General features: G+C 38.9%; 1 protein-coding gene across 2 annotated transcripts in view; it reads right to left on the bottom strand.

Moving 5' to 3' along the window:
* LOC132001081 (endophilin-B1) overlaps window positions 1-7,610 on the bottom strand; it is a 33,169-nt gene extending 25,559 nt beyond the window's left edge. Inside the window, exon 1 of one of the 2 annotated variants that reach the window (XM_059375298.1) lies at window positions 7,209-7,610. In XM_059375298.1, coding sequence (XP_059231281.1) covers window positions 7,209-7,280 — 72 coding nt within the window. In that variant the 5' untranslated portion in view covers window positions 7,281-7,610. The remainder of the gene's footprint in view (window positions 1-7,208) is intronic. The other variant, XM_059375299.1, reaches the window with a different exon arrangement.
* Between the last annotated feature and the right edge of the window lie 5,959 nt (window positions 7,611-13,569).

The following is a 13,569-nucleotide window of genomic DNA, read 5'->3' as shown; positions in this document are numbered from 1 at the left end:
TAGAAAATAGCAGTTCTGTAGGAAAGCCCATGTGAGCAGTTTGTTAAGTACCAGTAATAAAGTCTGATATTTACTCGCATTTTCTGGGAGTAAAAACAGTTGCTATTCTTTTACTCTACCTAACTCTGTACTTTGAATTCCAGTATGTTACATATGTTCTTGTTTTATTTTATTTTATTTTTTTATGTTCTTGTTTTATCTTTTGTCTTTAACATTTTCTTTTCTCAGTAAGATCATTTATAAAGACTTTTTTTTTTTTTTTTTTTAAACTTCTGTGGTTTTAACAGTGTCAGGGCTTAGTATAAATTAGAAAATGCCATATAGGGGCACCTGGGTGGCTCAGTGGGTTAAGCCTCTGCCTTCAGCTCAGGTCATGATCTCAGGGTCCTGGCATCGAGCCCCACATCAGGCTCTCTGCTCAGCAGGGAGCCTGCTTCCTCCCCACCCCTCTCTGCCTACTTGTGATCTCTCTCTCTCAAATAAATAAACAAAATCTTAAAAAAAAAAAAAAAAGAAAAGAAAATGCCATATATAAGCTGTACATTTTATATCAAATATTCCAAAAAAACCCTTTTTAATAAACAGGTAAGAATCAATATAATATATAGGTAAGAATCAAAACTTTATTGATAAACATTTTGCCTAAGGTGTCAGTGTCATGTTTTAATTCCACATGTTTATTCAATCATAGTCTCATTACACTATAAGACTTCCAGTAAATATTTGCTGATTTTAAGATATTAATATTTTCTACTACCATTATACAAATATATTTCAGTTCTTCCTAGCCCCTGTGTCTTTGCTCATAGCACTCTGGTCAGCTGGATCTTACAGCCCACCTCGGCTTCCTACATGTATTCAATAATCATCAAATTAAGAGTAACTTTAATCCTATCTGGAATGAATAAAAAAAGGCAGGGGTACAGAAAAACATTACTAATGTTATCATATATTTAAGCTGAAATCATACATTTAAATTTTATTAAATATGTATTTAATTACATTAAAATATATTTTATATAATATATTTATATATCATATATTTATAATTTCATAAGAATTAATTACATTAAAATAATTTAATTACAAGACATATACAATATGTCTTGTAATTGTAAAAAATATGTAATATGTTAATATGTAATATGTAAAAAGACATATACAATATGTCTCGTAAAAGACATAATATCTCCCATGATTTTATTGTAGGGGTTTAAGGATTTTTTTCCATCATTAACCAGAAAGTATGACATATTAGCAATATAGTATCATTTAATACATTTTCTCTAATACATTTTAACAAAGCATCTACTATAGAAAAGAGTTATATCAACTAAATTTAGCTTTATATTGTTAATCAAAATACTTGTGGCATATATATTTTCTTCTATTGTATGTGAGATGTATAATCAGCACATGACATGATTCTTGCCATCAAGGATTTTATGATCTTAAGAAACATAAAATGATAATAACAGTTTGCTTCTGAGAAAGATAAAAGACCTGTTCTTTCTTTAAAAAAAAAAAATCCTTTTCCCAAATACTAAAAATCTAAGTCTAAAATCATTACTATTTGTAGTCTCCTACCAGCTGTTAAAAACTATAGTTGATTTTAAGCATTTTAATGAATTTTTTTTTAATAAAAACCTTTGTGAAAACAATCTAAAATGAAAGTCAGAATATATCACAGAAATCCAAACCCAATGTTTTCCTAGATATTATTTGATGTACAGTTCTCTCATAATTATCTCATTAGTAATACAGTAAAATGACATGAGAACAGAAAGCTTAATCCCCTCTCTTTATACATTTTCTGTAAACATTGCTTTAAGGAAAGGACTATGAGTCAGCCACATTATGCCAAGCACAGTGATCCTTTCTTTATTACAGGATGACCATATAGTCTACAGTATGAAACACGGAGCCTGGATTCCATACCATGCTTTACCACAAAGAGAAAAGGACAACAGGTAAAAAGGCTTTGTGATGAAAGGCAACTACTTAGTTTGAACTCTTATCCTCAATTCATGGGTAAAGTAATATTTTAAAAGTTATCTAAACTTCTTGGGGAAAAAATGTATAACACGAATTTTAATTATAATGTGTTAGTAAACTGTAAAGTAGGTCCTTCTCAACTCATTCTCATTTTTGGCTGCTCTTCGGAATTACCTGGGGAAGCTTTCAAAAACGATGATGTCAAATCCAATCCCAAGGATTCCACTTTAACTAGACTGGGGTGTATTCTGTAAAGATTCCTCACGTAATTTTAAGTGCAGTTAAGACTGAGAAATACTGTTCTAAGCACACGGGTGATTATTTTAACATCAGGTTAACCATCTTCTATCTAGTAGTTTACTAAATTCACACCAATAATACCAAAGGATATGATGTTTTGGGTAACAGCAAATATGCAAAGTTTTTACATAACAAGAAAATGTATGGACTTTGAATGTGACAAGTTTTATTAGAATTTAAGAGACATATAAAGTTGTTATAGTTTAAATTCCATAAAGGAAACAGGATTTCAAAAGGGCTTAGACCAATGTTTAGCCAATTTGGAAATCCATCCAGATACAATCTAATAGAGGAGTTAGTTGAGGGCAGCATTGTATTCATCTTTAACTCTCCAGGTTAGACACACCATTACTTGTTAAATTAAATCAGAGATGAAAGCCAAGCTTGCAACTAAATTTTAAAGACTTTTTTTTCCTCTCAGAAAATAGCTGGCATTCATGAAGTTCATAGTATAACTTCAGTAGTTAGGTCAAAGGAAATGTTAGAAAATTAAAATGAAACTCCTAAGTAATTAAAGTTGAAAATTTTGGGGGGGGGGAAGTATATGGTCTTATTTTAAAGATGGTGAGCAAAAGTTTTGCTTCAGTATCAATTTTGAAATAAAAATGTGTCCACTTGGAACATTTATCAAATGAAGTAACAGAACAATACTTCAAAAATGGATATTTACTACAAAGAAAAAAACTATTATGACAACTGGGGCAATGAAGTTTTTGAGGGCATCAAATAGGTCTCATTCATCTTTGTACTTCAGTGCTAAGCACCTAGGAGGTACTCAATAAATACAGACTGAATTAAATAGTTTAATATTTCAGACTGGCATTAATCAACTCCAAGTTCAGCAGATATGTTAGAAAAATACTAATAAAAATAACAAGATCATTTAACATGCTAAATGATTCAAAGAGTAAACTTTGCATATGGATATGCTGCTTGGCTAAAATGATATAAAAAATTTAAAAAAACAATGTTGGATACTGTGAGAGGGGAATAAGAAACAGTTGATTCCTCAGGACATACAAACTTAATAAAGATGTGAAAGCCAGAATTTTATAGCTCCAAGGGACCTTACATAACACTTATTAGATCATGCCACATGATTGTACAGAATTAAAAAATGACACAGGAGTTCACATCAAGCTCTTGTGGTCTGAGATGGACTTTAAGATTTATCTTGAGGGAAGGAAAGAATACACAAAGAGGTAGGGGGTGGAGGGTGTTCACAATGAGTTTAACTGTATGAACATAAAGTCTAGAGTTAGAAAAGTACAAAGTATTTGGGGAATTAAAAAATAATTTGATAGGAATACAGTATTTATATGAGTGAGAGAAAAGAGAAGGCTGCTCAACTAAGGAGTCTACCAAAAAGACAGTAAGAATAGCTTTTAAGATACTAATAAAGTAACAATTTATGGAGGTCAAATTACCTGATGCTTTTGTATTTTTTTATTTTGAGGGAGTTAAGAATAACAAAAGCACCCAAACATACTGTTAAAGAATGAATATTCCTATTGATTATACATTTTTACCTCAACATTCTTTCAAAGTTGCAAGACATATAAACAGATTTTATGAGTGAGAGTAGAGTGGTAAAACCCATTTGTATGTTTAATAGTTTTGTTTTTTTTTTAAAACAGGGAATGTTTACTTGTTAACCTAAAAATTTTTAAGTAAAATGAAAGATATGGCAGTTGGTCACTCAAAGAATGGCCTATTCCTTAAGGTATAATTTGAACAGAAATTATTATTTAGAAATGTGAAAGCTGAATTCCATTCCTACTGTTCTTATTGCTTATAATGAGTGACTGGCATAGCTCTTACCTATTCTTAGCATGAAACTTGGCACCTGACACTATACTGATGTCAATGCAATCTGACTGGGAGTTCAGTTATCAACTAAGTACTAAAATGACAATGCAGTGTTTTTGCTGAAAGTTACCACACAACATTCCAAATTTCACGTGTTATGTTTTCGAATGAATTTTTTCCCTTATGTAATAAAAAAAAGTACTGTGCAAAATGTCAAACATTAAATTTTAATAGTATGTTAAAACTTAGCTTTGTAACTGTCAACATTCTGTCAATGTTTCAACTTTTCTCTCTTCTGGAGTATTTTAAAGCAATCTTCAGACATGATATAGTTCATACATAAATATTTCAGAATCTATTTCTAACAGATTTAATACAAAAAGACATATTGAGGAGTCTATTTCTGCTGAAATTTTTCCCTTCTCAGTAAATGGCTCAAGCCAAAACCGTATAGACACCCTTAACTCATCTTTCTTCCTAACCTAGAGCCAATCTGGGAAGGAATATTGAATAGATTCTGAACCTTCTCTGCTATCACTCTCACCTAAGTTTTATTACTTTTTGCCCATCCTATGGCTATAGCTCCCTAACCAATGTCCCAGAACCTCAGTCTTCGTACTTTTTCGTACTTTCGTACTTTTTCCTTCTGCCTAAATTGCTTTTCCTCCAAAAAACTGGAACTGTCACTTCCTTGAGGTCTCTTGGAATTTGATCCTATTGAAAAGGCTTGCCATGATTATTATGCCTATACAACATGGCAAAAACTGCCATCCCCGCCATTAACTTACCACCTCTCCTTCACCTGATATATTTACTGTTAGATTATAAGCTCCAGGAGGGCAGATGTTTTGTTAATTTTATTCACTGCTCTGTCACCAGTGTCCAAAATAGTGTAAGGCAGACATGAAATAGGCATGAAAGTATTTAATACTGAAAATCATTTGATAGCTCAACAGATTAGGAGAGACTTTTAAAAAATTTGAAACAGGGGCGCCTGGGTGGCTCAGTGGGTTAAAGCCTCTGCCTTCAGCTCAGGTCATGATCCCAGGGTCCTAGGATCGAGCCCCATATTGGGCTCTCTGCTCAGCAGGGAGCCTGCTTCCTCCTCTTGCTCCCTCTGCCTGCCTCTCTGCTTACTTGTGATCTCTGTCAAGTAAATAAGTAAAATCTTTAAAATAAATAAATAAAATAAATAAAAATCTGAAACAACAAGTTATTAAAATTCACCTAGGAAGTACATCTTTTGAGAACTTTGCTAGATTTTTTATATCAACTCTATCGACAATTTAAATCAAATTCCAGTACACGTGTCTGTTCCATTTAAGCACTGTGCATTATGTACCTGAAAACATACCCATCTTTAAAAGTGTCATAATGTCAAATCTCCACTCCGCAAACAAAATCATTAGGAATCAGCAATAAACACCAAAGGCCTCTTTTCAGTTAACATTAAGTCTCACAAATCAAATTCATTTCAGACCTTCAACCACTCATTCTTTTTGCACACCCCCATCTTTGAGCTGTTAAAAGTAGGTTAATTTAAATCAAGAAATTATTTTAACCATATAGTTCATTTGTCTTTAAAATACAGTTTATAATTTCATGGAGAATAGGGAACTGAGGGTTAAGGCAGCTAGCTTATTACTATGCAGATTTTGGAACTGAGAAATCAAGACTCAGAAGGAATTTCCCATGCCTCAAGTGTTGTCTGTTTAAGTATTGTTGAAATGCTCAGACTGTAGTACCAGATGATCTTTAAGGTCTCTCTAGCCTGTAACATTCTATCTGCAATGCCTATCCTGGAAGAGAGAAGTAACTTGAAATGAATTAGTAGATTAGAGAGAGCACTTGGCCATTTACTAGCCATGCAAGTTAATCAAGCTTCTTAACCTTTCTAAGGCTACTTCCTCATATATAAAAGGCGTTAGTAACATCTATCTGGCAAAATTACAGAAAGGATAGTAGGTAATCTGTCAATTGCCTTGCAAATGTTTGACAGTTTTTTCACAATATAGGCAGCTATTACCTTGCACTAGTTCTACCATTCTTTTGCCAAGAGCAGTGCAATGTTAAGATCAATCACATCAGTAAAACTGGGGTAAAGGAGACAAAGTAGTAAAGGCAGGACAAGTGATTTACATTTCAGTATCAGTATGGTATGCATATTAGAAAATTATTTGTGTTTTCTCTTTACAAAAGAGAATGTTGTTGCTACCGTGACTATGCCATTAACAAACACCAGATTGTTTATAACTCATGTTGTGAAATTTACATCTGTTCATAGATTTAACTGAGTTGGCATAATGTGGGTGATGACTATGGAAAACTGTCCAAGTTCCCTAGACTGATACTTCTTTGCGGAAAGCCGTGAGAGAGCCAAATTTCCCCCCTTAAAAGCGTATCTGAAACACAAAACTCTAACATGAGTAAGACGAGTCTCCCCCTCCCCCTCTCCATGTCCTACAGTCGGTGCTTCCCATTTTGAGAATGAGTGGGAACCCCCAAACTCCAGACTTCCCAAGGCCTTGGCGGAGTACGTACGCCAACTGGCAATCACCATTTCACCCGCGGACCGCCCAAGCCCAGCGACCGTCCTTCCCCAGGGAGAGAGAGGGCTGGAGGGAACGGTCTTGGCAGCTCTTTGGGTTCAGGGGCAGGAAAAGGAAACTTCCTTCTTGGACTCGGCGGGGAGAGTGAGGGAGACGAAAGGAAAAGGGTGGGGGTGGTGCCCGAAGGGTCCGTCTTCAGGGCCCTCGCCCGTCCCGGGAGGGCGGCCACACCAGCACCGTCGTCGTGGGGCCAGAAAGGAGGGCGGTGCTGTGTCTCGGCCCGGGGCCGAACTCTGGATGTCCTTCAGGAGCGGGGGACGCTCCCGGCCCCGTCTCCACCCCGTCTCGCTTCCGGAGCCGCGGCGGTTGAACGGGAAGGGGGCAGAAAACGGCCGCCGGACCGGAGGGGCACCAGGCCGCGCCCATCAGCCAGGCCATCTGCCGCAGGCCTGCCAGCCAGTCGGTGAGGCCGGGTGCGGAGAGCGCCGCCGCCTCAGGCGGCCCCCTTGGCCTCTCTCTCGGGCGCCGCCGCCCCTTCCCCCCACACCGCGGTACCTGCACTGCACGACTGAGGAAGGTGCCCGCGTCGGCCGCCAGCTTCTTCACGTTGAAGTCCATGATGTTCATCCTGGGCGGCAGCCGGGCGGAGCTGCCGGCTGACCTAGCGGGGAGGCGCCGCGGCCGGGCTGGGGCGCCGGGCGAGAGTGGCGGGGGCAGACGTGGTAGGTGGAGGGAGGCGGCGCCAGCCCCGCCGCCGCAGCTGTCGTTTCCGTGAAGGGGAAGCGAGAGGGTGGGGCGAGGAGAGAGAACGAGCGCCTCGGGGCGGGCCGCGCGCCCGGGCGGCGGCGGCGGCGGCCGAGACGCAGGGCCTGCTCCGCAGGCAGTGGGGCGTTAGCGTCCGCACTAGCGACGATGGGCGTGCGGGACACTGACGGACTGGTAATCCGCCGTCTGGGGCGGGGTCTCGGACGGAGGAAGCCGGCGCGGGCCGCGGGGTGGAGCCTTCCCCGAGGTTATCGCGGGAACAGCGACCCCTTCTGGATCGCCGCGGCGCAGTCGCGGAGCGGGGCGCGCCGGAAGCTCCGACGCCCGCACAAGAGGGAGGGTCCTGTTAGTCGCGAGAAGGGATCTCGGTTTGCATTTAAGGCCCTGAAAACTAAAAGCAGAGACAACCCAAATCCCCCTTTTTGTGTTAAGAGGAAATCTGAAAATTGTGGTATAGAATCACACCATCTATGAAATTAGAACCAACAGCTACCCTGTCGTCTTCTAGCGACCGCGCGCCCTGCTGGTCCCGCACGCCTGCTGGCCCTCGGCGAACGTTTGCTATTAAAAAACGGTTGAATTTAGAGTCCCCACCGAGTGTGTTCGGCAGCATTATTGAGAATCTTCTGTGTACTAGGACTGAATCAGGTGCTGAGATACCTTTCTGAACAAGACGGTCCCCGGCCTCACGGAGCTCTCAGTTGGGTTGCCTGACAACCTTCGGGGATTTCTCCACCCCGTCCTGAAGCGCCGTTAACTATTTGCCGCTGCAGGGACTTCGTGACTGTCTTAAGGCAGGGGGCACAAGCTGGATTGCGGGAGCAGCACTAGATGCCTACTGTGTGAAATGTGCCAGGTGGAAGACTCAAGTATAAAATGGTGAGTGAGGTGGAATTAACTCTTAACCCTTAACACTCAGCCTGGGGAATTTTAGTAACAAATGAGAATATGATGTGAAATCTGTTCAAGAGCCCATGATTCCAAGTAACTTCCTAAGCACATTTCATGCTACCAACCTATGCTTGAATGAAGTTTAAAACGGGCAGTAGTGCAGAGGGAGAGACAGTATTTCGAGAATAAGAAAACATTCCATGTTATTTTTTGTCGTTGGGTCCTTTTGTTATTTTAGGGCTGGGAAAATGCAGGCCCAGCAGGCAATGAAATGAGCTCATGTTTGTGCTTTAGTGTTTTACTGAAGCAGTCACAGAAGCAGTACCTGTTGTTAAAGACGGAAAGATTAGTTCCTAAAGACATGAAGAACAGCAGATATGTATAAATGTTTGTGTTTTTTAATTTTTTTTTTTTGTGATGGTGACAGAAATAATCACTTCTTTCTAAAGTAATCCAAAAGAATGAGTATCCAGGACCAAAACTACCCCATGTATTTTTCATCTCAACTTATTTTCCCAGAGATATAGAAAAAGGAAATATGTAATCAGAAACCTTGTTTTTCATTTATTGTTCATTTTAGATTTTCATGTAAAAAAGCACTTTTTCTCTTTCCAGACATCTGTCTTCACAATAAGTGTGTTTGCCATAATCTATGTCCATTCCATTTTAGGATCACAAAACTGTGTCCATCATTAATCAAAAAAACTCCAAATCGTCTTTCTCAAAAACGTAGATTTTCCTAACTTGGAAAAAAAAAACAACTTAACTTCTTCCTGTTGAGCCCTTTAGAGCTGTAATACTGTTTCTCTTGTTTCACTGACAATTGATAAAACTCGTGTATCACCTCTGTTCCCTTATTATCCATCTCCTGCCTGTTTCAATGCAGTTGACTTCCATTGCTATAACTACACCTAAATAGCATTCTTGAGGTTGCCAGTTAACTTCTTGATAAACTCATGAGCTTTTTCTCAGACTTCCACAGTGACTCCACTCACTGCCTTCCCAAAGACACAACCTTTTATAGGTCCATAGTATTTCCTGGTTTTCCCTCTTTTGACTTGTCCATTCTCTTCTGCTGGTACTTCTGATGGCTTTGCTGTAGGTATTCCTTATGTTCAATGTTTAGCACTTTTTTGGGTTCTCTTTTCTTTTATTCGTTTCTTAATCATGACTTCAATTATACCACTTCATTCTTTTATGCATTCATTCAGTAAATATTTTTTGGACATCTACTGTGTGCCACGTGGTATTATTCTTGTGGCTACGGATATAGCAGGCAAAAAGAACAGCCCTTGCTCTCATGGGATTTTATAGCTAATCTGGTAAGAGAGAAGTTGAATAAAGTAAAGTGTGATGAAATATCAAGGAGGAATTCAGAGCACTTTAAAATGTTCACTTCCATCCTGTACCCAGTAACCTGAATTCTAATTTGGAGGTTTGATCTTCCTATAAGTGTTCTAGATCACCTTTTTAATGCTTTCTTTCTCTGTCCCCGAAACTAAATTCTTATTCCAGTATAAGGTATTATGAAAGCGGTATTTCTAAGATCATACAAAGTGCTGAATACCTGAAATCTTCCCCCAAATTTTTAGCTTAAAAAAATAAAAAGAACCTTTATAAAAATAGTATTGTAGATAGTATGATATGCATCTTGATTTTTTTTTTTTTTTTGCTAGTGTCTGACAAGGTGTTCATTACTTCATGTCTAGACCAATGACACCTAAAGTGGTGATAGATGTACTTCATTGGTGTGTGCAATATGACCCACTGGAGTGCAGAAAAATATTAGAAATTTAACTTACATTGTATCTACAGACAGGAAAAATTTGTTTCATTAATTTTTTTAAATACATGAATTGACACTGGTGTCCTTACTTTGCATTTACATTTAGACACATGTTACAGATAATAAATGGGGTATCCTAAGGGAAGAATGGGAATTCACAACTTGGGAGAGTTGAAATTAGTAATTTCCTCTAATTATTTGCATCAGCATATGGTAACATAATAGAATGTGACTGGTTAAGTGTATTTGTAGATGATATTATCAATCCAGTTTTAACTAAATAAACCTCCACAGAAATGGGCAAGTAGTCCAAAGAGTTGTCTCTTGGACTGTAATCACTCTTGTACTGTTGGTGGGAATGCAAACTGGTGCAACCAGTCTGGAAAATGGTATGGAGGTTCCTTAAAAAGTTAAAAACTAGCATATGACCCAGAAATTGCACTACTAGTATTTACCCAAAGGATTAAAAATACAGATTGGAGGGGCGCCTGGGTGGCTCAGTGGGTTAAGCCACTGCCTTCGGTTCAGGTCATGATCTCAGGGTCCTGGGATCGAGCCCCGCATCGGGCTTTCTGCTCAGCAGGTAGCCTGCTTCCCTTCCTCTCTCTCTGCCCGCCTCTCTGCCTACTTGTGATCTCTCACTGTCAAATAAATAAATAAAATAAAATAAAATACAGATTGGAAGGGGTACATGTACCCTGATTTTGGGGGGGAGATTTTGTTTATTTATCCAAAGAGGAGAGAGAGAGATTGCACACCAGTGGTGGGGGGAGGGAAAAAGGAGGGAGGGAGAGGGATAAGCAGACTCCACACTGAGCCCTGAGCCCAATGTGGGGCTCAGTCTCACAACCCTGAAATCATGACCCAAGCTGAAACCAAGAGCCACCCAGGTGCTTCCCACCCTGATGTTTATAGCACCGTTATCAATAATAACTAAACTATGATAAGAGCCCAGATGTCCAATTGACTGATGAATGGATGAAGATGATGTGATTTTATATATATATATCTTACCATATATATATGGTGGAATATTACACAGCCTTCAAAAGAATGACAACTTGCTATTTGCAATGATGTGGATAGAGTTAGAGTGTGTTATGCTATGCTAAATAAGTCAGTCAGAGAAAGACAAATACCATATGTGGGATTTAAGAAACTTACATGGGGAATTTAAGAAACAGATGAACATGTGGGAAGAAAAAGAAGAAAGAGAGGGAAGCAATTCAGAAGAGATTCTTAATGATGGAAACCAAAGTGAGGGTTGATGGGGGAGGTTGGTAGGGGATGGGCTAAATGGGTGATGAGTATTAAGGAGGGCACTTGTTATGATAAACACTGGGTATTATATGTAAATGATGAATCACTAAATTCTACTTCTGAAATCAATATTACACTATATATTAACTAACTAGAATTTAAATAAAAATTTGAAAAGGCTAAGAGTTTCTCCAAAGAAACCATCATTAAAGGTAAGCAAACAAGAAATGCCAGAGTCGAATATATTAGGAAGGCTGTTGAAATATGGATTAAAAGATGATGAAAACTTGGTTCCAACTTTCAAGGAACTCATAATCTAGTGGGGGAGACACTTTTGTAAAGTAAAACACAATGTGAAAACTATCACCATAAAAGTCTGTATAAGATTGGGCGAGGGGTCACCTGGTTGGCTCAGGTGGTTGAGCATGGGACTCACGGTTTTGACTCCGGGTTCTGAGATCAAGCCCTGCCCTGTGTCAGGCTCCACCATTAGCAGGGAGTTCGCTTAGAATTCTCTCTCCCTCTGTTCCTACTGCCTCTACTCATATGTGTGTGCACTCTCATATTCTCTCTCTCTCTCTCTCTCTCTCTCTCTCAAATAAACAAATAAATCTTTAAAAATTTAAAAAATATTGGGGGAGAGTGAGAGTAATGGGGTATTAGCTAACAGGAGAATAGAGGTGATAATTAAGTCTTCTGGTTGGGTTTTGATTGAATTCATCTGGAAGATTGAAGTTTGAGGGTGGGAGAGAGATGATCAGATTTTTAATTTAGAACATGTTTTGGGTAGTGTGGATAATGAACTGGGGAAAGGCAAAGACAGATAGGAAGACCAATTAGGATTCTGTTGCTCTAACTCAATCTGTACTGTGCTATCTTGAAATTCTTAATTTAGAAATCTCATTTTGACTCAAATTCCTTCTCATTTGATCTCTCTCATTCCTTTGTTCATTTAGTGTTCTTACCATCATCAAAGTCTGCAGGCCATGCCTCATTTCTGTTCTACAGATTTTTAACTCTCACTAGCACTCTTAGTTCCCTCTATCCTTTTGACCTGTCAACCTACATTCCCAAATGAATATTTTCTCTGTTCATGCTCTCAAACTGCCAAACATTTTTAGGGAAAATTGCACAACCTTGTAAATGGATGCTACTACCAATGTATGATTTCCCATTTTCACTGAACCTTTATAATTGCCTAGAAATGCTTTTACTTCTTTCTGATTAATTCCTTTTCATACTCTCTGCAGACTCTACTGTAAAACTTTGCCATTCCTGTTAAGATGCCTGCTTTAATCTCATTTTCAGCCTTTGATACTTTTTCTTTACAGAGAAATTATATATCATCAAGCTATTTGGCCAGAGCTCCTTTAATCAAATTCTCATATTCCCACATTTTGTCCTTTCCACCACCCTGCACACCCATTGTTATTGCCAAATGCTTCAAAGGAAGAGGTATCCCAGGTGTTCTCTTCTGAGCCAAGGTACTGCTTTCTTAATCTTGGCTGTGCATTGGCATCACCTGGAGAGTTTAAGCAACGACTCCTGCCTCAACCCCACGCCCAGAATGTGGACCAGGCACTGGGATGTTTAGAAGCCTTCCAGGTGATTCTGATGTGTGCCCTAGGTTGAGAATGAACCCATCATCCTCTGAAAACTTCCTCCCTCGTTTCTAGCCTAAACTTGTAGGCAGATTCCTTTTCTCTTACTGGATTGAGTCCCTCAAGGGCAGCAGCCATTTCTTATTCATTCTTATAGGTTTATGGTCTACATTCCTGGTAACATAGTGGATTCTCAACTTGTTAAATGAATAAAGTAATCAAATCCAGATGTATACAGTTCTTTTGTGGCCCCTCCTCTCCAATCTAAATGTGCAATGACAGATTGAATATTTCCAGTGCTGAGTCTGTTTAGTTTGCTTTTCTTTTTTGTCTTTTTTTTTTCTTTAAGATTTTATTTATTTATTTGAGTGAGTGAGAGAGCGCACGAACAGGGGCAGCAGGAGAGGGAAAAGCAAGCTCACCTGCTGAGCAGGGTACTGACATGGGGCTTGATCCCAGGACCTCAGGGTCATGACCTGAGCCAAAGGCAGATGCTTGCCGACTGAACCCCTCAGGTGCCCCTCGTTTCTTTTTTTTTTTTTTTTTTTTTTTTAAAGATTTTATTTATTTATTTGACAGAGAGAGATCACAAGTAGGCAGAAAGGCAGGCAGA

The sequence above is a fragment of the Mustela nigripes genome, chromosome 14, assembly GCF_022355385.1.
Source record: "Mustela nigripes isolate SB6536 chromosome 14, MUSNIG.SB6536, whole genome shotgun sequence".
Taxonomy (NCBI): domain Eukaryota; kingdom Metazoa; phylum Chordata; class Mammalia; order Carnivora; family Mustelidae; genus Mustela; species Mustela nigripes.
This window is presented reverse-complemented; position numbering and strand designations above follow the sequence as displayed.